Source organism: Leopardus geoffroyi, chromosome C3 (assembly GCF_018350155.1).
Source record: "Leopardus geoffroyi isolate Oge1 chromosome C3, O.geoffroyi_Oge1_pat1.0, whole genome shotgun sequence".
In the NCBI taxonomy this organism is placed as follows: domain Eukaryota; kingdom Metazoa; phylum Chordata; class Mammalia; order Carnivora; family Felidae; genus Leopardus; species Leopardus geoffroyi.
The window spans coordinates 124,486,023-124,512,760 of NC_059338.1; the positions used below are offsets into that span (position 1 = coordinate 124,486,023).

At 36.9% G+C, this 26,738-nt stretch overlaps 1 protein-coding gene across 2 annotated transcripts in view; it reads left to right on the plus strand.

The window, feature by feature from the left end:
• The window catches only part of ZNF704 (zinc finger protein 704), a 239,806-nt gene that overhangs the window by 46,595 nt on the left and 166,473 nt on the right, over positions 1-26,738 (plus strand). For both annotated transcript variants that reach the window (XR_006706522.1, XM_045454794.1), the window contains exon 2: positions 8,101-8,342. Coding sequence is in view for 1 of the 2 variants with exons in the window: in XM_045454794.1 (XP_045310750.1) it covers positions 8,101-8,342 (242 nt within the window). In the remaining variant the exon portion in view is untranslated. The remainder of the gene's footprint in view (positions 1-8,100; positions 8,343-26,738) is intronic.

Genomic DNA, 26,738 nt, shown 5'->3' on the forward strand with positions numbered 1-26,738 from the left:
TAGGATTAAGGTGGCCTGGGATGCACTTCAGTGTAGACAGAAGAAAGAATTGATCAAGTAAGTGGGCTGATGTTAGAAGCCATCTTCTTTTCTGATGAGCTGTTAGAATCCTCCTATGAAAACCAGATGTTTTTGTATTGAGAAAAACTGATGAGCTTCTGTCCCTATCTTAGAAAGTGGCATCCAATCTACAAAGGACACCATTTAGAGAAATTCAAGATTTAAATAGATACTGTTAACTTCTTGTTTAAAATAGTGCAATTTTCCCAAGTATATCATATTTATAGTTACGCTGTTTATCTTTTTCTAGGAAAACAAAAGCTGTTCATTGCAATAAAAATTTTGAGTTTTATTTGTTAGTTAACTCAGTAATTGGTAGCATTCTCATATAATTGAACACTGAAGCTTTGTTCCCTTGCAAGAAATTACACTGGATGATGCATGTGTCTCTGATATGCTGTATGAAGGGCTTCTGTGTTGGGTAGGGAGAAGGAATTCATTGGTAGTTATTGTAGTACAATATGATTGAGTGGTGCTGATAATCAATGGAACTAATAGTGCATGTGAATGCATTATTTTAAGTAATTCATTTTCCCTTTAATATATGCATATATATTAATAATTGAAAGCTAGTAGAAGGAAAAGTATTCGTTATATAAATGCCAGATACATGAGAAACAATTAGATAAAAATGATATGTATTTTTTCATCATAGAATAACTTCTTAGGTTTTTAAATACCAAACTATGGGAAAATAAGATAGAAAGCAAAATTGACCTATAAATCTGCTCCCAAGAGAAACCATTCTTAACATTTTGGAATGTCGTTTCAGAATTTTCTCTCTTTGTATATATACACATCTCTCTTCCCTGAGAGCATATTACATACACTCATTTGGATTTTCTTTGTTTTCAGTTAATGTAGTAAATGTCTTTCCATTTTAATAAATATAGAGATATGTCTTAGTTTTAGCCATATATTTTACTTATGCATATTTAACCCCAAATTTCTTGATGGATGTTTAGGGAATTTCCATTTTTTTAAATGTTATAACAAGTTCTGTGCCAAATAGCTTTGTGTGCTTTTCTTTTTTCTTCCCTTAGACATAGAATTTCTAACACAAAGGGATGCACAACTAAATGTGCTACCTTCACCAGGTCGGCCTCCTACAACATGTATCTTCTCTCCAACAATAATTAAGAATCCCAGTTTCCTTATATGTCGACTAACAGGGCATTATTCCTCATAATTTTGCTAAATCTTAGCTTTTAAGTTGTCTTTAATTTGAAAACCTTAGAAACATGAAAGTGTCCCATAATAACACCACCTAAAAATTGTATGTGTGTGCGTGCATGCGTGCGCACAAGTATGCGTGCAGATGTCCATCCATAGGTATGTCTAATTATATAAGAAAAAAACCCTCTTGGCCCATTCAGTCTTCTGTTCCTTAGGTATAAGCTTATTTAGCAAACTACTCTGTTTTTTAAATGCAGTGCAATCATGCCTAACATATCAGTTTGCAACTTGACTGTTATTATAGATCGTGGACAAATGTTTTCCTCTTAATAGATCATGGATATATCCTGATGACCTTCTTTTGGTGATGTCATGGTATGCCCATTGTATGAGTGTTCTGTAGTTTGTTCCCCCATGACTAAAATTTTGGTTGTTTGATTCAGAAATTCTAACCTCCAGGAATATTTTCTGCAAAAAAATGCTTGCACAAGTGCATAAAGCTGTACGCATACATATACAAGGATGTTCATTGTAGAATTATTTTTAATAATGAAAAATTGAAAAGAGCCTCAATGTCTGTCAAGAAGAGATCAGTTAAAAAAATCTGATCTCATGACTGTTATAGTTTTCAATGTTTTAAAAAGTCAGCAGCTCTACTACTAACATGTAAGGTTGCCCATGATTTATTGTGAAGTGAGCAAATAAGTTGCAGAATAATACATATAGTATAATCACCATCATTAGTTACTCTAAACAGGTATTTATGCATTTTTAAGTAATTTGAAGTTTTGCAGTAAATTGTTAAAAGCTTTTCTTTCTGGGGGTTGGACCTGACTGGGCAGGGCTGGGAAAAGAGTGGGGAGGAATAGAATAGAAAGCTTTCCTCATTTTATTTTATATGCATCTTATTGAAAATTTAATAACAAGCATATATATTTTTAATTTTTTAATCTTTTTAATTAATTTATTTTTATATATAATTTATTGACAAATTGGTTTCCAGACAACACCCAGTGCTCATCCCAGCAGGTGCCCTTCACAATGCCCATCACCCACTTTCCCCTCTCCCCCCACCCCCCATCAACCCTCAGTTTGTTCTCAGTATTTAAGAGTCTCTTATGGTTTGCCTCCCTCCCTCTCTGTAACTTTTTTTTCCCCTCTTCCCCTCCCCCCTGGTCTTCTGTTAAGTTTCTCAGGATCCACATAAGAGTGAAACCATATGGTATCTGTCTTTCTCTGTATGGCTTATTTCACTTAGCATAACACGCTCCAGTTCCATCCACGTTGCTACAAATGGCCAGATTTCATTCTTTCTCATTGCCAAGTAGTATTCCATTGTATATATAAACCACATTTTCTTTATCCATTTGTCAGTTGATGGAATACATTTTGTAATAAACATTCTTTAAGTTATTTATTTATTTTGAGAGAGAGAGAGAGAGAGAGTATGAGTGGGTGGGAGGGGAGAGAGAGAGAGGGAGAGAGAGAAAATCCCAAGCAGGCTCTGCGCTGTCAGTGTGCAGCCCAGCACGGGCTCGATCTCATGAACTGTGACATCATGACCTGAACTGAAATCAAGAGTCAGCTACTTAACCAACTGAGCCACCCAGGAGCCCCTTAAACATTTTTAAACATGAAAAGTACATTTAAACTATAGTGAAACAGTGAAAAATAAAATGTTTAAGTGAGACTAGGTAGGTTCCAAGAACCTACCTACTTAACAGTTTATGACTCCATGAAAACACAGTTAACTGAAAAATAAATAGGAGGAATTTCTTATAGATACAAGTGGCTTCATTTACAATGTGGCAGAAGAGTAAGAAGAAGAAAAGAGGAAGAGAGGGTAAACCATAAAGTCAGAAAGGAGTTAGCGGGAAGCAGAAGTGGACACCATTGATCCTGTTTCTAGAGGAACACAGAACTCAAATTCCTCTTCTTCAAGAGAGCTCTCCATTCATGTGAGAGCAGCTGTGTGGGGCATAACCCTCTGTTTTCTAAACATAATATTCCCAGTTCCTCCCAGTCATATCCTTTGCCATGCTGATCATTCTGCTGTGTTTGTTCCACTTTGTCAGTGTCCATCTTGAAATGTGACAACCAGAAAATGCTACTGCCTTCTAACTTACAGTCTTATCAGTGTGAGATAATCAGATTAATCCCTCCCTGGGCAGGGGACACTTTTTTTTTTTTTTAACCTAGACTAAGATTATTCCTGAACCTTAGCCTTGTATTTTCTCCTAGAAATTACTAGTTAACGGTCTTGCTGTTTTTCTTCATTGTTTATCCCACAGGACTTCTAGATTGTGTTCGTTGGTTTTCTGGCTGTCTTCCATTGTTGAACCCTTTGCCCCCTTCTGAGCTGTAGCATAGAGTGATTCTTCCAATAGCCTCAACTTTTTTATCATCAAAACTATCAGCTCATATGAGTCACATAATTAATTGATATCTGCTTCCAGGAAGGAAGCTAATTTGGCCCAGGCCCCATCGATCATCAGAAGAGTTTCCTTTTGTCACCATGACATTGTGCAAAGTGGGGGAAAAATAAATAAGAGTGCCCTCTTTGGACAGATAAAGTACAAAAATTCCTCCTCAGGTGGAAAAATTAGAAAAGTGTCCCTCTTCCATGGGTGGAAAAACCAGGACACATGTCTTGAGTGGGAGAGGGATTTTAGTCTCATCTTACCAATATGCAGGATATAACCATACAATTACTTGCAGTGGCCTCGATTGCCATAGCATAATTTATTTTTTAACAAACAAACTAATAGACTTTATGGATACCTCTTTTACAAGCACAGTTACCCAATATCTGGTCTAAGTGTTTTTGTGAATACGTTTTCCATACCAGTTACTCCTGGTTTTTTGTTCCTTCTTTCTTTTTTTCAACAGTTCTATTGAGGTATGATCTATATACCATAATATTCATCTCATTGTAAGAATATGGTTCAATTATTTTTAATAAATTTACAGGATTATACAAATATCACTATAGTCTAGTTCTGGAACACTTCTGCCACCACAAAAAGTTCTCTGGGGCCCATTTGCTTTCAGTTCTAGCTCCTACTCCCAGCCCTAAGCAGTCACTGGTCTATTTCCTGTCTTTATTGATTTGCCTTTTCTGCAAATCTCATATAAATGGGACCATATCTTTCTCTAGCTGCTTTGTTCTACTAAAGTAGTAAGGGCCCAAATTTAATCACGATCCCGATGCTCTTTTTGCTGTGTTCTTCTGCTAATCTGTGAGGGGTGCAACAACTGGATATCAGTCCTGTCCCCTTCTGCTACCGCTGGCCCTTACTCATCCCTTTCCCTCCATTCTGCCTCAGCATTCAAACATGCTCTGTTACCTCTTGTCTTCGAACATTCTCCCTTGTCCAGCATCCTCTCCAGCCACCACCCCATTTCTCTGAGCCACTTCAGAGCCCAGCTTCTCAAGGTTTGACTTCATGTGCTCTTCCCACTCTCTACTCTCCTGCGAACTCTCTTTTTAAAAAATGTTTTTAGGGATGCCTGACTGGCTCGGTTGGAAGAACATGCGATTCTTGATCTTGGGGTCATGAGTTTGAGCCCTATGGTGGGTGTAGAGATTAATTAAATAAATAAACTCGGGGAAAAATTTTTGTATACTACCTGGTATGAATAAAAGAATGTTAAAGGTAATATAGTAATAGTAATACAGTAATAGTGATACAATGAAGGTCTACACCTGTCATCCACTCCTTCCACCAGCTTTACCCACAGTGGAACCCATGACTCCAAGTATCAGGAATTTCTTACTCATCACTACATTTTTTGTTCTCTTTGGCCCATTTCTAACTCCTTTTTCTCCCCAAATGTTTGCTTATTTATTTTTAGAGAGAGACTGAGTACAAGCAGCGAGGGACAGAGGGAGAGAGAGGGGAAGAGAGAGAATCCCCAGCAGGCTCCACGCTGTCAGCCCAGAGCCCCATGAGGGGCTCGACTTTATAAACTGTGAGATCATGACCTGAACAGAAATTAAGAGTCAGACGCTTAACTGACTGAGCCACCCAGGTGCCCCTCTAACTCCTTTTTAAGTCTACTTTTAAAACAAGGAGTCTAGGCTCAATAGTCTTTGACATCCATTACATCGCTAAAATTCCCTGATTACTATTGACAGAGTAGTTTCTTGTTTAGGATGTATTGTGGAAGATTTATAGCTTACACTGTTGAATGTTACTATATTTTTATGAAGTCTTGGCTAACTGCATGATATATAATTATAATATAATTTCCATAGGAAATCTATTCTACTTTCTATTAATTTGCTTTAGAATGCTGGGGTTTTTTTTCCCTAAAATTTTGGAACTAAAAGCTGAGCTTCCTCTAATGTTCTCCACTAACCCTATCTATCTTTGGATTGAATTCATTTAACCAGTACATTTGCCCCAAGGGAGGTATAGATGTCAATTATTGCTACAACTTAATACTAATGACTACTTAAATATTTAATTAATGTAATACTTGACACTTAGGGAGAAACTATTTATAATCATCGAAACCAGGCCTTTGTTTTCATCTTCTGTGCCTGGAGTTTAGTGTATCCCTTTTGGAACGCAGGTTTGGTATGAAGTGCTATGTGAGTGAAAAAGCACCTCTCTCTCCTACCTTCAGGCAGAAAAAGTTGCATAGAAAGTGACTCATGGTGGGGCGCCTGGGTGGTTCAGTCAGTAAAGCATCTTGATTTCGCTTCAGGTCATGATCTCACAGTTTTGTGAGTTCAAGCCCTGTGTCAGGCTCTGCATTGACACTGCAGAGCCTGCTTGGGATTCTCTCTCTCTCCCTCTCTCCCTCTCCCCCTCCCCAACTCACACTGTCTCTGTCTCTCTCAAAATAAATAAATAAACTTAAAAAGAATTGTAGAAAGTGACTCATGGTGGGTATTTACAGTATTAGTAATTACATTTGTTCATTTTCCAAGCTACATGTTTATTGAACATTCATTGCATCTCTTGAAGTTTGAAATATTTTATTTTTTTTATTGTGTATTGATGTTATTAAAACAGCTCTTAAAAGCATTCATTTTAAGGGGTGCCTGGGTGGCTCAGTTGGTTAAGCATCTGACTTTGGTTCAGGTCATGATCTCACGGTTTGGAGGTTTGAGCCCCGCACTGGGCTCTGTGCTGACAGCTCAGAGCCTGGAGCCTGCTTCAGATTCTGTGTCTCCCTCTCTCTGTGCCCCTCCCCCACTCATGCTCTGTCTCTCTCAAAAATAAATAAAAATGCTAAAAAAATTTTTTTAAGAAAGCATTCATTTTAAGAAATATTGGAAGTTTTTAATGAGTAGACCAAAAGTGGCTGACTGTTTTCCTAGAGGTAGGTCTGACAGGAGCACCACGGGAAAAAGATCTTTTTGCCCTGAGAAGTGAAGGCCAAGGAAAGAAAAAAAGAGCTCAGTTGAGAGCTCTATGTTCATATGAAAGATTACATTCCAGCTAACTGGATTCCAAGGCATAAGTCATCCCTGGGTTCTGGAAATTCTCCTATGTGAGCAGGTCCTGTGACTCTAAGATGCATATCTCAGAGTTTCCCTTTAGTCTGAGAATTTCTAGTCTTTAACATCATACATTGGCAGTCTCTGCTATTATTGAACACATATTCTGATTTTATTCTGAAAATGCCTTGTTTGTGGTGTTAGCCTCTGTTAATAATAAATCTATTTGACCAATTTGTTGCACTTTTACTCCTACCTAAAATTAAAAAGAAAGGAACAAGCATATCTTCTATTTAAGTGGGGGAAATGAAGATTTATTGATTTGACAAACTAAGTCCACAAGAGGCATGAGCTGTCAAATGGGCCTGTGAAATGGCTTAGAGGTGTGCATATTTTGAAACACTCCACCGGTCAGTGAGGCTCTTCCTTGTACACTCATGACTTTAAGAAGTTCACTCCAGGGGCGCCTGGGTGGCTCGGTCGGTTAAGTGTCCGACTTCAGCTCAGGTCGATCTCGCAGTCCGTGAGTCCGAGCCCCGTGTCGGGCTCTGGGCTGATGGCTCAGAGCCTGGAGCCTGCTTCCGATTCTGTATCTCTCTCTCTCTGCCCCTCCCCCGTTCATGCTCTGTCTCTCTCTGTCTCAAAAATAAATAAACGTTAAAAAAAATTTTTTTTAAAGAAGTTCACTCCAGACCTCATTTATAACACCCACAACCTTTACAGAAACCTTTCTTTAACTTCAGTCTTTGTTCTCAGTCATCACAAATTCTGAAATAGCCAGATTCAGTGCCCTGAGGCATAATTTTTCTATTTGTCTTAAACCTTACTCACTGTTGCATTTAGTCAAAAATGATAAGAAAAATTAATGACTTTTTTATCATCATACTAACGAGGGATTTCACTAAGATCTTAACTGCTTTAGATAAAAGATAAAAGACAGTTCTTCACGAACTAGAGTATGGTTAAGATCGGTATTCATATTCAGAGATAAGGCTCATTTTGTGTTTCATTGCACCCTTCTATGCCATATAGTCAGTGTGAAATATTTAAGAATTTATTTACTTACTTGAGCTTTTTGAGTTGTAGAAGAGAAAACAGTGATGTTTTAAATTTTTAGATTTATCATAGAAGTATTATGCTTTCAAGTCTTCGACGTTTTTATGTGCCTGAAAGGCTCCTCTTACATTTGTGGTGTTTCTTGTTTGCATTATGATGTGTGATGTATCAATTGCATATTACTCTGTAATGTCAGCTATTTTATTTCCATGTTACATTTTTCTCATTCAACCTATAAAATCTTCAAGATGAACAAGGAGGGCTCTGGTCTGTAGTCTCTTCTCAGGGTCATCTGCATGTAGTTGTGCCAAGCTGCTGTTTCGTGTGGGTAACAAGTTTTGTGTTCCATTTCACAGGTGGGAAGCATCAAGCGGGAAATGACCTTCACATTTCAACCAGAGGACTTAAAACGTGACTCTAATAAAAAAATGTCTCATCAACACTTGTTTCCATTGGCCATGGAGGAAGATGTGAAAACAGCAGACACCAAAAAAGCCAACCGAGTCCTTGACCATGAAAAAGAAAACACGCGCTCCATCTGTCTCCTTGAGCAAAAACGAAAAGTTGTTTCTTCCAATATTGATGTTCCTCCAGCAAGGTAAGGGAACATTAGCCTTTCTATGTGTTTGCCTGTGGAGAGTGTGTACAATCTCTACCATATTTCTCCAGAGTATATAGACTTAGGAGGGGCTTTCTGCCAAGAACATTTTTCCGTTGCTTGTGTGAAATAGAGCAGGTGGCCCTGCTCTTCGGAACTGACTTCATGGCTGCGCTAGTTGCGAGTATTGTCGCTGTAGAAAAGAATGTTTTATTCGATTCTGGAAAATGAATAATAAAAAACGAGAGAGTAAATGTCAAAAAAGAAACGTGAAATGTAGTACTGAGCATAACCACTTAAAAGCAGGGATACTCACATCTTTTGGGCAGAGGCTGGAGAGCTATGACTGCAGGCCAGATTCAGCTCCTGGCATGTTTGTGTATAGCCTGTGAGATACGAGTGGTTTTCCATTTTTAAAAAAAATGAAGAATATGTGACATCGATCACAGGTGGCCTGCAAAGCCTAAAATGTTTACATGTGACTCATCACAGAAAAAGTTTGATGATCCCTGGTTTATAGCATTGGTAATCCTTTTAAGACAGATCTACCTTAGAACTGGGCCACGAGGGTTTATTTGAAGTATCAAAAGACTTTTATCACATTGTAATTTTATTTAAAATATATCCAGTAGCATTCAGTCAAAGCACAACATTATGGCAGAATGACGTGGAACAGTAGTAGAATGGAACATAGTAGACCTTTGACTTATTTTCTTGCTTGTCATTTATTTCACCTAGAAAATAAGTTACACGTTGGCCAGGATTTTGGGCCATCTTGTTCATGCTGTATCAATAGCACTAAAATAATGCTTAGTAATGTACTAGGGGCTCCATAAATATTTGTTGGATGAAAGAAAGAAAATTCTGTAGCATAAAAACTTGCTTATTTTTAATATGTAAACCATATTTTGTTACCAAAACCCAGCAGTCTCTAAACGACATATCTGTCTCTGAAGCTTTCATCATTTCTTCACTTAGTGATGTCTGGTTATAAAAAATGACAGCCCCCTCCAAAAGAGATTGTGAATGGAGAATTATAAGCAAATTTTTGAGGAGTCCTCTATTATTTGAATGGTTTCAACTCAGAATATAGTATCCTTGGAAAGGAATAAATGTTTCTTTTTTGCCTATTTACTTTTTATAAGTAGAATTTCATTGCTTTCTATATTAAATCAAAAGTATCTCCTCTAGGAAATTGTGTATTTTTCTATTCTACTACCAAATTTGTCATACTTTCTAAAATTATAGTTCTCTTTGTTTTCCTTAACCTTTGTTGAAAATTTTCATATGTTCATGGCTTCTGTTTAACCACTTGGAATTATTTGCTTTTCTAATTTTTTCATACAAAGCACAATTTAAATTCTTTAGGATTAATTCCTTTAACTGGGGGTTTGTTATGAAATGTTTTATCATGCCCTAAAACTGGTAGGTACCTCAGTTCATAGCTGTTATTTGGTTGACTCACAGGACAAGTGACACGTTAAGTTGAAATGTGAAGAGCTATGGTTTTATTTTCTTTCTGAGCTTGTCGTGCAAAAAATTAGACTTCCCAATGTCAGATCGTCAGTGATGACTTGTACTTCCACAGGATTTACTGCAGCTAAAAATTCCATTAGAGCACTTTATATATTAAAAGACCTGGAATTAATCATTTTAAATTACCATAGATTGTTTTAGATATATCTTTATTCTTTAATTTCACCCCATTGCAATAGTTTCTGGGGAAAATAATGAAAAGGAAAGGAAGTAAAATGTTTTCTGCCTTTCCTGACTCTGGCATGTGGAATATTTTTTCCACTTTCTCCAATTCACTAACTGTACTTAAAAGTTACGAGTCAAGCCAGTGTTATTGTAGGGTTCTTAAGCAGTATAGGAAAGTTAATTAGATTTTGAATCCATTAATGTACAGCAAAAATTCCCCAATGACAAGATATAATTCAGACATATTCATCTATTTTGGGAAATACTAGTTAAAGCTTCATTGTTCGAGATTTCCTCTAATATACTTGTTTTCATTGCTATAGTATTTAATCATCACAAATATGCCAACAGTTGGTGAATTAAATTGCCCTTTTTCTTGATGATGATGAAGGAATCAGAAAATTGTGGGGTTTAACTATCAAACTCTCAATTCGTTCGGTTCTATTTCCATGTACTGTTATGGAATTATTTTGTAAACGTCGACTTTCCACTATCATCTAAGTAAATCGGTGTTTTGTTTTGAAAACTCCTTTTCCTGACACGGTAGGAAGATATGCGACTTTTCTTTTTGTTTGTAAAAGCAAAATGTAATCTGTCTATTGGCAGTGTATAGATAATGAAGTTTGAGTGAGTCTACAGTACTGTGAAGTTTTTTGGTATAAGGAAAGCTATATCTTACATAATATATGTGTATATATATAATATGTAGCTCTATCCACCTGATTATTGAAACGTGTTCTCCTAAATCCAGATGTTATGTTTTGGCCAGTTCTTATAAAGGCATTTTTGACCAATAGAGTATCACTGTTAAAGAGTTTCTTGGCAGTTTAAGATCAATTCTTTATAATCTTTCTCACTCTGTCCTTTGCTTATTCCCACTATAGGCAAAAGGATCTTTGTTGACCTTTGCTTTCTCTATTTTCTAAAATGGTACTTGATGTTTATTTTCTGTGGTTTATATAATGAAGATAATAGATATATTTTGTTTTTTCATATCCCTGGAAGAATCTGGGAACTACCCTCCCCATCTTTATATCTCATTGTGATGGAGCATTTCCTGCTTCCATTCAGTAGCTTATTTATGGAGTACCTGCTACGAACGCAGCACTCAGTAAAAGAAAATTAGAATGAAATGGGATGCCAGCCCTGTACGAGCTTACAGTTGAATCATGGAAACAGACAACCTAAGTAGCTAATTTCAAGTAACAGTTCCTAATTTGCTCCCTTCTTTTTAGAACTGAACGAATTTGTACATAAAGGAGAATCTCTCAATATTACGGAAGTTATTGATTTGATACAAGTATTCAAAAGCCTAGTTTTTTGTTGTTGTTAGTATCTTTTTCAAGATGAGGATGAATGGAATTGAGAAGGAGGAACTCTGAGATCTACTCTACAAAATCCATGTTTGTTTACCCATTTTCTGAGGACCCATTTGAAAGTTGCTAGTTTCAGGAAAATATAAATTTAAATGAGTTACTAATCCCGATGTGTTGGGCTGGGTCATCTGAGAAACAAATGCCAAGGCAGGGTTAAATCCAAGCATTTTATTGGGACAGATGCATGTGGGAGAAAGGGGTGCGGCGAGAGGCATGGAAGGAGGGAGATACTGTGGAAGGAAGTCATACTGTGGTGCAGGGCTGAGCCCCGAGAGTGAAACAGCCAGGGAAGGTTGAGTGGAAGTGTGCTAGACGGCCTTGCAAGATCGTCAGGAGTCCTGCATTATATGAATGCAGTGGAGTCCGCTTACCTGTGGGACATTGCTTGATTGATCTAGGAAGAAGCAGCCTTTTCTTTTGGGGGGGCGTGGGGATGGAGGTGAGTGCATCATAGCGTTGAGTATTCCAAGTTCTTCAGTAGAGAAACTAAACAGAGCAAGAGTGTGTCAGAGAGCACGTGAATGTGCAGCGTTTCTTTGGAACTAAAGAGCTATCTATCATTAACAGAAAAGAAAATTCTTTGCAGTTTTTAAGGATTATTGGGGAGCAGGATTTGGGTTGGGGGTTACCAGGAGCATCAGTGATAACAGTGGGGACAACAGTCTCTAAACAATGTGTCTGTCTCTGAAGGTTTCATCACTTCTTCACTTAGCGATGTCTGGTTATAAAAGATGACAACCCCCTCTGAAAGAGATTGTGAATGGAGAATGAAGAGTTACTAATTATAGATATGTCATCTTAAGTATTTTTTTAATCTCTGGGGGAAAATGCTAGCTGTCTTGATCTCTATGGAGAGTTGAGGAAGATGAACTTTCAGAGTATTTATAGAGACGGGGTGTGAGTGAAGAGTCCCTCCAGAAAGGAATTCCAATACTGTGGTTTGGCTCAAGAAATGAATAAGAGACCGAAGGTCAGTAAGTAAAACAAATGCTAGTCAGTGGTTTCCTGTGGGCAGAGCTCAGCAACTCATTAACTAAGACAGTGATTTTAGCCCATTTTTCAAAAAAAGATGATGAACCTGGGCCCAGATAATAACTGATTCATGCCCAGATTAGTGGTAGAAATCTGGGGAGAAAGAAAGAAAGATTTGAAATACAGTGTAGGGAATTTACAGATTAGCCCGGGATATGAGGCATAAAAGTAGTTGGAAGGAATTTTTCAGTTCTTGGAGTGTGTGCCAAGCTGTTGGGAGTAACATGAGACTTCTTATGAGTTGACTTGCTTGAATGTAGTTGCTAACACCACATTCTTTCACAGTCCAGAAAGTGAGTGTTTCAACTGACCCAAAGGGTAACTAGGCATGGTGGGCAAATCTGTGAGTATTAGAAGAGAGAACATGAAGGACTCAGGAGAGTCCCTTTTGGAGGAGAACTTTCCACTCATGTTAGCTCTGCCTGTTGTAGGGCGTTGCTGGGGATGCCACTGTGTGGACTTCTACTATGTTTCCTAAAGACTGCTCTAGTAGTTCTCTATATTTTAAAGATTGTGTGTAGTATTCTTTGGTGTATATTAATTGAAATATACTGCTTTTAAGGTAAATAATTTTATAAAATCTGCTGATGTTATAGTAAATCATGTAGATACTTACCAAAACAGAAACCGGGAGAAGCAAGCGCTGGGCACTCAGTAGCATCATCATGTAAGAACTGAGAGATTATAGAGAAGTTGTAAATTGTGAGGTAGTACAAATGATGATAATAAACATAAAGGGTTTTGGTCTGTGTGTGCCTGATGGGGCACACATGAATAGAATCGTGTTCCCCAAAAGATGTGTCAAAGTCCTAATCCCCCAGTACCTGAGAATGTGAGCTTATTTGGAAATAAGGTCTTTGCAGATGTAACCAAATTAAGGCGAGGTCATTAGGGTAGGTGGTAACCCGATATGACTGGTATCCATATAAGAAAAAAAGAGAGAGACAAAAGACAAGGAGGAAAGCCAATGGAGGCAGAGATTGGATTGATTGGTCTACGAGCCAAAGAACACCAGAAGCTAAGAAACAGGCATGGAACAGATTCTCCCCCAGAGCCTTCAGAAAAAGTGCTATGTCTGAATATGTCCCCCTCAAAATTCATTTGTTGAAACCTAATCCCCAATGTGATGGTGTGAGGAAGTAAGACCTTTGCATGCTGATTATGCCATGAGGGGGGAGCTGTCATGCATGTGATTAGTGCCCTTATAAAAAAAGGCCCAGAGAGCTCCCTTGCCCCTTCTACCACGTTGAGGATACAAGAAGTATGCCACCTCAGCCGACCACGTGCACCCTGATCTCAGACTTCCAGCCTCCAAAACGGTGAGAAATAAATCTCTGTTGTTTCTAAGCTCCATGATCTATGGTATTTTGTTATAGCAGCACAAAAGGACTAAGAAAATACGGCTTTCTGACACCTTGATTTCAGCTTCTTGCCTCCAAAATTGTGAGACAATAGAAATCTATTGTTTTAAGCCATCCAGTTTATGGTGATTTGTTAACAGCCCCTCTAGGAAAATTAATATAGGTTGTTATTGCTGATGACTACATCTATGTCTTGCCTTATAAATTTACTTTGACTAGAATAATTATTCACATTCAGTAATGAAGTTAAGACATGCCTAATAACATGACTAGTTATCATCTATGCCTCTCAGGGAGAGACCCTATCATTGCTTTTTCCGTAACTATTCAACTTGTGGTTATTTATTAAGTTTGTCTCTAAATCAAGTTTATTGAGATGTAATCCATGTGTAAGAAAATGTACCCACTTTAAATATACACTTTAATGAGTTGTAACAAATATATGTACCCATGTAATTAATGCCATAATCAAGATATAGAACATACTCATCCCCACAAAAAAGTTTCATTGCGCCTCTTCCCACTCCACCTCTCCTCTGACCTTCAGCACTAGGCAGCCAATATTCTATTTTCTGTCTTGTGGATTAGTTTTGTCTTTTCTAGAATTCGTATAAATGGAATCATGCATGATATATTTTCAGGTATCTTCATTAGCTCAGCATGGTTTTTTTTTAAGATCTATATTTTTCTTTTGCATTTGTCAGTAGTATGTTACTTTTTATTGCCAAATAGTATTCTATTTTGTGATTATATGATAATCTGATTATGCATTCGCCTCTGATAGACATTTGGGCTGTGTACAGTTTGGGGTTATTAGGAATAAAGCTGCCATAAATATCCATGTATGCCCCTGTGTGGAATAAGTTTTCACTTTTAAATACCCAAGAGTTGACTTCATAGGTCATATGGCCATTGTATATTAAACTTTTTAAGAAACTGAAATACTTTTTCAAAGTAGTTGCACCATTTTATATTCCCACCAGTAAGGTATGAGAGTTGCAGTGGCTTTTATGTGTTCACCAACCCAGGATATTGTCAGTGTATTTAATTTTTTTTATGAAAGTAAGAAAGTACTCTTATTTGCTGAGTTTTTGTCATCAATAGATGCTGAATATAGTTTAAAAATGTTTACATCCATCTGCATGAGCATAGTTTTAAAAATTACTATATGTCGGATTACATTGATTGGTCTTGGACCATCGAATCAACTTTGTGTTCCTGAGGTAAAACCCCCTTACATACTGAAGGATCCATTTTTGTTAAAATTCTGTTAAGATTCATTCATTTTCATCCATTGACCTATCATTTTATTTATTTCGATTTCTTTGTCTGATTTTAATATAAATTTATGATAGCCTCATAAAATGCATTAGGAAGTGACCCTTTCTCCTCCTCTATTTTCTGGGTTTGTTTTAGGACTGGGATTACTCTGCCTTAAAAGGATAGGTACACCAGTGAAGCCATCTTGACCTGGAGTTTTCTTTATGGAAGTGTTTTTAATTACAGATTCAATTTTTAACATTGATACAATGCTGTTTATCTTTTATGTTTCTTATTTAGTGAGTTTTATAATCCGTGATTTCAATAAATTGATTCATTAACTTAAGTGTCAAATTTATTAACATATAGTTGTTCATAATAACACCTTATTTTTTCTAATATTTGTAGATTCCGTAGTAGTGTTCCCTCTCTCATTTCTGATACTGGCCCAGTGTGTCGTCTTCCTTTTTTTAACCAATCTAACTAGCAGCTTATCAATTTTATGGCTCTTCTCCAAGAGCAACCTTTGTATATATTGATTTTCTCTGTTTTTTGTCCATTTTCTATTTCATTGGTCTCTTTTTTCATCTTTGTTATTTCCTTATTTCTGCATGTTTTAAGTTCCCTGTTTTGCTAGCTTCTTACATTAGAATTTCAATCATTATTGTAGACCTTTCTTCTTTTCTATTATTGGCATTTAACACTTTCCTCTTTTAGCAACAATAACTCTTTCTACACACTTCTTTGTGTATACCTCCCAAATTTTGTTTGGTTGTTTCTTCTTAAAATTAGAACATTAGAATTAGGTTTTATTGTAAAAAGTAAGAGGCACAATACATTTTTCTTATTATTTATAGTTGTGAAAACAATCCAGAAAACAGAAATACATAGCATATTTTGAAATAGGATATTTGATTCATTACAGTCATTATACTTAAACTTCTATGTTTAAAATGTTTTGCCACCTTAATTTTTTCTTTTTTAAAATATGCTTTACTGCTTTTTCTCTTTCATAATGTTATTCATGAATTCTGCATACTTATTGATATTTTTGTCTACTTGTGACAACTGGTTCTGTACGTTACTGATATTTTTTTTGTCTACTTCATTACTGATTTTGTCTACTTCTTTCTCTCTCAGTTTGTCAGATTTTGCTTTATGAATTTTAGAATTGGTTTGTATCCTTGAGGAATCAACCTCTTTATTATTATGAAATGTCTCTAGCTATCCTTGATATTATGCTTCATTCTGAAATCTACTTTGTCTGTTATTAGTATGGCCACCTTAGCTATCTTAATATTATATCACTTCACATCTGGTGCAGGAATCTTACAATGGTATTCTTCCATTTCCCCTTTTGTTCTTTGCACTATTTTTGTTATAAATTTTATTTTTCTAAATGTTACAATCCCCAGATTACATTTATTGATTTTTCTTTAGTCATCCCTTTTTAAAGTAGTTTTATTGAGATATAATTCATATATGATACAATTCGCCTATTTAAAATGTTTCTAGTACATTCATAAAGCGGTGTAACCATCACCATAATTAGAGAGCATTTTCACCACCACCACCACCACCACCACCACCACCACCACCACCCCCAAAAAACCCCTGCCCATGAGCAGTCACTCTCCATTCTTCCCCAGCCTCTGAACCCTAGGCAACCACCAACCTATTGTGCTGTTGCTGTCTCTATACATTTGGCTATTATGGACATTTCAAATAAATGGAATCATACAATATGTGACCTTTTGTGTCTGGCTCCTTTCACTTAGCATGTTTTCAAGGTTCAATAACTGTCTTAGCTGTTAGGCTGCTATTAAAAAGTACCATAGGGACGCCTGAGTGGCTCAGTCAGTTAAGCATCAGACTTCAGCTCAGGACATGATCTCACAGTTTGTGGGTTCAAGCCCCACATTGGGCTCTGTGCTGACAGCTCAGAGCCTGGAGCCCATTTCTGATTCTGTGTTTCCCTCTCTCTCTCTCTCTCTGTGCCTCCCCCACTCATGCTCTGTTCTGTTTCTCTCAAAAATAAATAAACATTAAAAAAAATTTTTTTTAATAAAATAAAAAATGCCATAAGCTGGGTGGCTTATAAACAACAGAAATTTATTTTTAACAGTTCTAGAGAGTAGAAGCCTGAGATTATAGTTAGGTTCTGGTGAGGGCCCTCTTCTGAGTTGCAGATTGCTGACTTCATGTTGTATTCTCAAGTAGCAGAGACTAGAGCAATGGAAGCAAACTCTTACTACTCTTGTAAGGGCACCAATCCCCTTCACGAAGGCTCTATTCCTATGACCTCAGAGATGATCATAATTACGTCCCAGGGGCCCCACCTCCTAATTCTATCACACTGGGAATAATATTTCAACATATAAATTGGGGGATGGCACATTTAGTCTGTAACATTCATGTTTTAGAATTATTGGTGCTTCATTCATTTTTATTGCCAAATAATATTTCATTTCATGGATATATCACATTTATTTATCTACCCATGCATTGATAGATATTTGGACTGTTTCCATTTTTTGGCTATTATGAATAATGCTATATGAATATGTATGTTCAAGTTTTTGAGTGGACATACGTTTTTAGTTTTCTTAGGTATAATATCTAGGAGTAAAATAGCTCGATCATATGGTAACTTCATATTTAAGTATTTGAGAAACTTCCAAAGTGTTTTTCAAAGGAATTCCACTATTTTGCATTTCCTCTAGAAATATATGAGTGTTCTAATTTCTTCATATTCTCACCAACACTTGTTATTATCTGTCTTTTTTACTATAGTCATTTTAGTGGGTGTAAAGTGATACCTCATTGTAGTTTTGATTTGCATTAATGGCTAATGATATTGAACTTCTTTTCTTGTTAGCCATTTAGAGATTTGCTTTGGAAAAATGTCTATTCAGATATACTGCCCATATTTTTTACTTCGTCTTTCTATCATTGAGTTGTAAGGTTTCTTTATATATTCTGAAAACAAGAATGTTATCAGATACATGATTTTCAAATATTTTCTCTCATTCTGTGGATTGTCTTTTACTTTCTCAATAGCATCCTTTGATACACAAAGGTTTTTAACTTTGATGAGATTCAGTATCTCTATTTTTTCCTTTAGTTGCTTCTGTTTTTTGGAGATATATCTAAAAATCCATTGTCTGGTCCGAGGTCATGAAGACTGAAGACTATTTTTTTCTTCTAAAGTGTTTTGTACTTTTAACTCTTATCTCAGGTTTATAATCCATTTGGAGTAGATTTTTGTGTATGGTATTAGAGGTCCAAATTCATTCTTTTGCATATGGATATCTGGTTGTTTAGGACCATTTGTTGAAAAGACTACTCATTCCTCACTGAATTGTCTTGGCACCTTTGTTGAAAATCAGTTGACCATAGTAGTAGATGCTCATTTCTGGACTCTCATTTTCACTGATTTATATGTCTGTCTTCATGCCAGCACCACAGTGTATGGATCACTGTAACTTTGTGGTAAGTTTTAAAATCAGGAATTGTAAGGGGCGCCTGGGTGGCTCAGTCAGATGAGCGTCTGACTTCGGCTCAGGTCATGATCTCGTGGTTGAGAGTTTTGAGCCCCGCGTCAGGCTCTGTGCTGACAGCTCGGAGCCTGGCGCCTGCTTCGGATTCTGTGTCTCCCTCTCTCTCTGCCCCTCCCCCAGTCGATGCTCTGTCTAGCTCTGTGTCAAAAATAAATACAAACATTAAAAAAATTTAAAATCAGGAATTGTGATCCTCAAAATTTGCTCTCTTTCAGGACGGTTTCTAGGTCCCTTGCATTTTCATATGAATTTTAGAATCAGCTTGTCAATTTTCCGTAAAAATCAGCTGGAATTTTGACAGAAATTGCATTGAATCTATAGATAAATTTGGGAAGTATTCCCATTTTAGTAAGATAAAGGCATCTAATTCATGAGCACAGGGTTTCTTTCTACTTACTAAGGTCTTTCATTTTTTCAACAGTGGTTTATAGTCTCAGAGTACAAGTTTTGTACTTCTTTTTTAAAATTTATTCTTACATATTTGATTGTTTTTGTTGCTATTGTGAATGAAATAATTTTCTTAATTTTATTTTCAGATTGCTCATTGCTAGTGAATAGAAATAAAACTGATTTTTGTATATTGATCTTGTATCCTGCAACCTCCCTGAATTAGTTTTGAATCTCCCTTTTAGTTTGAACAGTTTTTGTGGCTTCCTTAGGATTTTACATGTAGAAGATTATGTCATCTGTAAATATAGGTAGCTTTACTTCTTCCTTTTCAGTCTAGATGCCTTTTACTTCTTTTTCTTGCCCAATTGCTCTGACTAGATTCTCCAGTACAGTGTTGAATATAAGTGGACATTTTGTTTTGCTTTTGATCATAGGGAGAAGCATTCAGTCTTTTGCATTAAGTATGATGTTAGCTGTGGATTTTTGGTAGATGCCTTTTATCAGGTTGAGAAAGTTCCCTTCCGGGGCACTTGGGTGGCTCAGTTGGTTAAGTGTCTGACTCTATCTCCGCTCAGGTCATGATCTCACGGTTTGTGAGTTTGATCCCCACGTCCAGCTCTGCACTCTGACAGCATGGGGCCTGGTTGGGATTCTCTATCTCTCCTTCTGTCTCTGCCCCTCCCCCCTCAAGTATATATAAATAAACAAACTTAAAAAAATAAATAAAAGAGTTCCCTTCTATTCTCAGTTTGTTGAGTGTTTTCTGATGAAAGAGTATTGAATATTGTCACATGCTTTTTCTGTGTCTATTGAAATGATCACATATTTTTTGTTCTTTATTATATTCTACATGTTACAGTGATTGATATTCAATGTTAAACCAATCTTTCCTTCTTAGGATAAATATCATTATGGAGTATAATCCTTCTTGTATATTGCCTGATTTGGTTTGCTAGTATTTTGTTGAGGATTTTGCATCTATATTTATACATGATACTTTGATCTGTAGTTTTCTTTCTTGTGATGTCTTTATTTGGTTTTTGTATCAGAATAATAGAGAATGAGTGGCAAAGTGTTTCCTTCTATTTTTTTTGAAGAGTTTATAAATAATTGGTATTAATTCTTCTTTAAAGTTTGGAAGTATAATCAATTATCCTTTAAAATTTTTTAAACAAAAATTTATATTTATCTACATATTGATATCATTGAGCCTCTCTCTTTGCCTGGCCCCTATTTTCTCTGCATTACCAATGGCTTTCTCCACCTGGTAGAGAGGATGAACAGAAGAGGTACCAGATTTTTTTTTTTTTTTTCGCCTTCCAGCACTTGCTTATAGGCAAGAGGTTCACTGTGAGCCCAGAAGCAAGAGATTATCTTCCCCTTTATCTTCACCAAATACATGTGTGTGTATATAAAAAAAAGCCTTTCTGCTTAACATTATTACAGCATCCATGTATATAGAGTTCTCACTATAGAGTCACTAAAAGTTTAGCCATGTTTTTCTGACTCTAACTCTATTAATTGGCTTATAACCAACAACAAGCTAGTTGTGTACCTTGCTAATAGTTTGTGGATGATGTCTATTACCAAGAATGTATAAGTACATACACACATGTATACTTCTAGTTAGCATAAATAGTACCATATTACTCAGTTCCGATAAGACCAAGAAGATGTTAAGAATAAGAGTGACCTGACAAAATGTCTGCCAGCACTAAGTCACCAGAATACCCTTTCATTCTTTAATTTATTCAACATATTTATTAACTAAGTGGATTTTATATATCAGATACTGGAATACAGGGTAAAATAAGTTAGATTTCCCGCCCTCATAGATTTGAGGTCTAAAAAAATAATGTATAAATACATCATCATAAATTCTAATAATTTTAATAAATGGAATGTACAGGATATCATGAGGGCCATAAAGAGGAACACTTATTGTAGGTTGAGGCATAAGGAAAGGCCTCTTTCAAGAAAGTACACTTCAGCTGACACCTGAAGGATGAGAAGGAGCCAGACTGAGTTGGGAGGAAGTGTTCCAGGTAGAGGAGAGCACGCGTGAAAGCCCCAAGATGAGAAAGACCGCCAGTGTGGCTAGAGCACAGAGCACGGTGGAGAGTGGCAAAAGATGAGGTTGGAGAGGTAGACAGAATCTGAAGAAACTGAATCATGTTGAGCTATGTTGGATTGTGTTAAAGGTCTTTAAATTATGTATTGAGGTGAGTGAGAGGAAGTTTATGAAGAAGAATGATACGATCCCTTTTGTATTTAGAAATGATCACTTTATCTATTACATGTAGATTAGGATGGAAGAGAACAAGAATGGATGGAGGGAAACCAGTCGGGAAGCTACTGCATTAGTGCAGAAAAGATATGGAAATTTGGACAAACGCAGTGGCAGTTGAGATGAAGAGAAGTGGACAGATTTGAGGTCTATTTTTGAAATAAAAGTGAGCCTTCTTGGTTGTAAGCAACAGAAAATGAATGGCTGATTTAACGAAGAATGGAATTGTTTTTTTAAAGACTAACAAAGTTTCTGGGAAGGCTGGAGAACCAGGTTAGAAAGTAGACAGGAGGGTGGATAGCCAGAAACATGGTTGTGTTCATTCATTGTGCAGAATCAGGACTTGCAGCTGGGCTTTGTGGCTTCTAAAGTGAGAACTGTATGTGCTTGGAAACTCCTCAGATGCACGAAGACACTGGGCATCCAGAAAATTGACTGATGTCTATCATAAATCTCAGTTTACAAATGAGCAGAAAGACTCAGAAATGTTAAATGATCACCCAGGAGCACACATTTAACAAATGGCAGACCTAAGACTAGGCTAGGTTTCTGACCCCAAGTGAATTTTTGTTCCTTATTACCACCATTAGTGTTTATCAGAAAACACTCATTTATTGTCATTTACAAATGTGATGCCTTAAAATACATTGATAATTCTTTTTTAAAACTTTTTTTTAAATGTTTACTTATTATTTTGAGAGAGAGAGAGCACAAGCAGGGGAGGGGCAGAGAGAGGGAGACACAGAATCCGAAGCGGGCTCCAGGCTCTGAGCTGTCAGCACAGAGCCTAACATGGGGCTTGAACCTGCAAACCGTGAGGTCATGACCTGAGCCGAAGTCAGACACTTAAACGACTGAGCCACCCAGGCGCCCCAACACATTGGTAATTCTAATATCACTTGTTATCTAGTCTCTAGAAAAGAAACTCGAGGGGCGCCTGGGTGGCTTGGTCGTCAAGCGTCCGACTTCGACTCAGGTAATGATCTCACAGTCCGTGAGTTCGAGCCCCGCGTCGGGCTCTGTGCTGACAGCTCAGAACCTGGAGCCTGCTTCAGATTCTGTGTCTCCCTCTCTCTCTGCCCCTCCCCTGTTCATGCTCTGTCTCTCTCTGTCTCAAAAATAAATAAACGTTAAAAAAAAAAAAAAAAAAGAAAAGAAACTCGACAGTCAGGCAAACATTATTAGATAACCTAGATTATTAGAGCATGGCACTTGTTATTCTCTTTTTGCCAGACATTGTTTTTTCAGAAGTGCTGATGCTTAAATTGGTTGGATTTCACCCAAACAGCAATTACAATTTGATTATTCAAAGTAGTAACTGTCTTCTAATTATAACTCTAAAGCTAAAGAAATCTATTAGCAAACTAGTTGTAACAAAGAAAAAAGAGAAATTTGGCCAAAAATATTCCTAGACCTAACAGCAGTTTGTTAGAATACTCCAGATTGTTAGTTTACTGTTGGAAAAAAAAGTGAACCATAAGGTAGTTTGTTTTGCAGGTTTTAAAATATGATGATGTCATATTTATCACATGCTGGATAAGATAAAAATCATCTTCTCTTTGTAAGATGCCATTCTGAAGACTGTCTAGTCTAGAAGGAACTTCAGAAACTTCTTAACCTTTGAGTTCACATTTGGGAAATGACCCGAGCTACAAGCAATATCCTACATGTACAATGGGAAATTGTAAACTAACTTGGCTAGCATTTTCAACAGTGTTGTCGACAGTTTCTCCTTTGTGTGTTATGTACCATATACTATTAAAAAGTCTCCTGGGGGCGCCTGGGTGGCGCAGTCGGTTAAGCGTCCGACTTCAGCCAGGTCACGATCTCGCGGTCCGTGAGTTCGAGCCCCGCATCGGGCTCTGGGCTGATGGCTCAGAGCCTGGAGCCTGTTTCCGATTCTGTGTCTCCCTCTCTCTCTGCCCCTCCCCCGTTCATGCTCTGTCTCTCTCTGTCCCAAAAATAAATAAACGTTGAAAAAAAAAGTTAAAAATAAATAAATAAAAAAAAAAAAGTCTCCTGTGTCAAATTTGGAATTAAGTGAGAGATAAGGCAAAACTGCAGACATTATTTCTGAATCTCCAGAAGCATAGCAGTTCCTGGAGCAAATGTTTAAATGCATTAAAAACTTTACAGGTGACAAACTCTGTAGCCAATATGAAACTACCGAAAAAAAGAGAGAAGGCTAAAAGGTCAGTTTAAGCTTAGCTTACTGAACATTTTAAAAATATATACTATATTGGTAGGAGAGGTGGGTGGAGGGATGGGTTAAATATGTGATGGGGATTAAGGAGTGCACCTGTTGTGATGAGCACTGGGTGTTGTATGGAACTGTTGAGTCACTATATTGTACATTTGAAACTAATATTACACTGTATGTTAACTAACTGGCATTTAAATAAAAACTTAAACTATATTGACAGGGGACTATGAATGTACCTACCTATGATGGAGAAATACTAATACTATATAATTTGTGGACCTTGTTAAGAACTGAAGCAATCTCCATAAAGTAACTATAAAGACCGTCTTTTCTAGGAAACCTTTATCCATTTCCATCCCTTCCCATCATTTTAGTGATTCAGGTCAGCAAGTAACTGTTGTTCCAATTTTCTTGCTATAGTCTGTTTGTTATACAACAGCCAAAATGATCTTTCTAAAACCAAGTATAATCATGTGGGTAGAGGGATAGAGACACAAAAATGCTAGGAACCAATATAATTGATATTATGATGTAATGAAACATATTATGCCATCACTACACAATCAAGTCATACTTTGCCAGGGATTTAGATTCAAAAGTCAACAAATAAGTCAAGACTCAATCAAGACAAAATTATTCCTTACAATGTCTTAAAATGCCTGTGAGACCAGAACCCACCATGAAAGACTTGGGATCTAAAATTAAAAAAGAGAATTCTTCCCCTTTTTACTCTGGGACAAAATTTCATTGAATGGAATGGGAGGAATTTCTGTTGTTTTTTTTTTTTTAAATAGTTCTCTCTTCCTGCCAAGTGCCTATCGTTGAAGTAGAATTTCTATTAATTTAAATGCACATGTGCTGCAACTCCACTCTCCAAATATCCTCTGAAATCTGAAGGAAATTAGTAAGGTATGATAGAGAAGCTTTCCAAACCAGCACTCCTTCCTGTACTAACATGGATAACATTGATTAGTGTTATCTTTATTTTCTTAGTTATAACTTAGGAAAGCTTGTGTTTTGTGACATACATTTGGCCCAGGTTGTGTGTGTGTGTGTGTGTGTGTGTGTGTGTGTGTGTGTGTGTGTAAGAAAATTTTATATACATGTATGTGTTGACTTTAAATATGACATTGAAAATCAGTTTCCAATAACTGTGTGTTATATCACTTTATTATAAACACACATTAGTGCCAAATTAGAATATGCCACCTATTTAGAATTGCATTGTGAATTTTGGGTTTTAGCCATTAATATGAATTTTTAAAAGAATTAATAATTTATGTCACTTTGCTATTAAAAAAGGATATACTCACTTGATCCACTGGGTAGTTATGATGTAAAATACCAAAAGTATGACATTCAAGCATTTGCAGGCATCACCTCCAAAGAGACCTTGGATAATTAATAAATGTGCTAGGTAGACCATTAGCTTTGTTGCACAGGCTGGGTAAATGGCAATGGTCCAAAATGCTTACCAGTTTTCTGCTTTTGTAGTACCAGTGCCATAGGTTGCCTCTGCAGAATTGGTTTACATTTAGATTTTACATAACACAGGGTGCCTGAGTGGCTCCGTGGGGTAAGCGGCTGACTCTTGATTTTAGCTCAGGCCATGATCTCACAGTTCATGAGATCAAGCTCCATGTCAGGCTCTGCACTGACAGTGTGGAGCTTGCTTGGAATTCTGTCTCTCTCCCTCTCTCTCTACCCCTCCCCCGCTCACTCTCATGCTTGCTCTCTTTCAAATAAATAAACTTTAAAAAAAAGAGAGAAACTTTAGATTTTACATAACATCTTTTTTCCTCCCTACGTATGTTCAAAGTTTAAACATGTAGTAGAAATCATTGGATTCCTACTGCTTCCCACTCCCCACCTCTTCCTGCCTATATAGATTCTGTATTCTGCTTTTGTCACAGAAAGACAAACGATAATGAGACAAGATGTTGGTCATTACTATTTAAAAAGAATCACATTTGAAAATATTAGCAAACCAAATTCAATACATTTTTAAGTTAATTTATTTATTTTGAGAGAGAGAGAGCATGAGCAGGGGAGGGGCAGAGAGAGAGGGAGAGAGAGAATCCTAAGCAGGCTCCATACTGTCAACACAGAGCCTGACACTGTGCTCAATTGCACGAACGATGAGATCATGACCTAAGACGAAATCAAGAGTCAGACCCTTAACTGACTAAGCCACCCAGGCACCCCCCCCAACAATACATTTAAAAAAAATCATTCAGCGGCACCTGAGTGGCTCAGTCGGTTGAGCGTCGAACTTCAGCTCAGGTCATGATCTCACGGTTTGTGGGTTTGAGCCCCACATCGGGCTCTGTGCTGACAGCTCAGAACCTGCAGCCTGCTTCCGATTTTGCCTCCCTCTCTCTGCCCCTCCCCCACTCACACTGTGTCTCTTTCTGTCTCTCAAAAATGAATAAATGTTTAAAAAAAAATTTTTTTTTAAATCATTCACCAGGATCAAGTGGGATTTCTTCCCAGGAGGCAAGGTTGGGTCAACATTTGCAAATCAGTCAACCTGACATATCACATCAGTAAGAGAAAGGATGAAAACCATATGATCATTTCAGTAGATGGAAGAAAAGCATTTGACAAAGTACAACATCTATTCATGATAAAAGCCCTTGACAAAGTAGGGTTAGAGGGAACATACCTCAACATAATGAAGGCCATATGTGAAAAACCTACAGATAACATCATACTCAATGGGGAAAAACTGAGAGCTTTCCCCCTCAGGTCAGGAACAAGACAAGGATGTCTATTCTCACCACTTTTATTCAATGTAGTACTGGAAGTCATAGCCACAGCAATTAGACAGAAAATAAAAGGCGTACACATGGGTAAGGAAGAAGTAAAACTTTCACTATTTGCAGATGGCATAAGACTATATATAGGAAACCCAAAAGACCTCACCAAAAAATTTCTAGAACTGATAAATGAATTCAGTAAAGTCTCAGGATACAAAATCAATGTGCAGAAATCTGTTGCATTTTTATACACTAAAAATGAAGCAGTAGAAAGAGAAATTAAGAAAACAATCCCACTTACAGTTGTGCCAAAAATAAGATAACTAGGATAAATCTAACCAAAGAGGTGAAAGACCTATACTCTGAAAACTATAAAACTTTGATGAAAGAAATTGAACATGACACAAAGACATGGAAAGACATTCCATGTTCATGGATTAGAAGGACAAATGTTAAAATGTCTATGC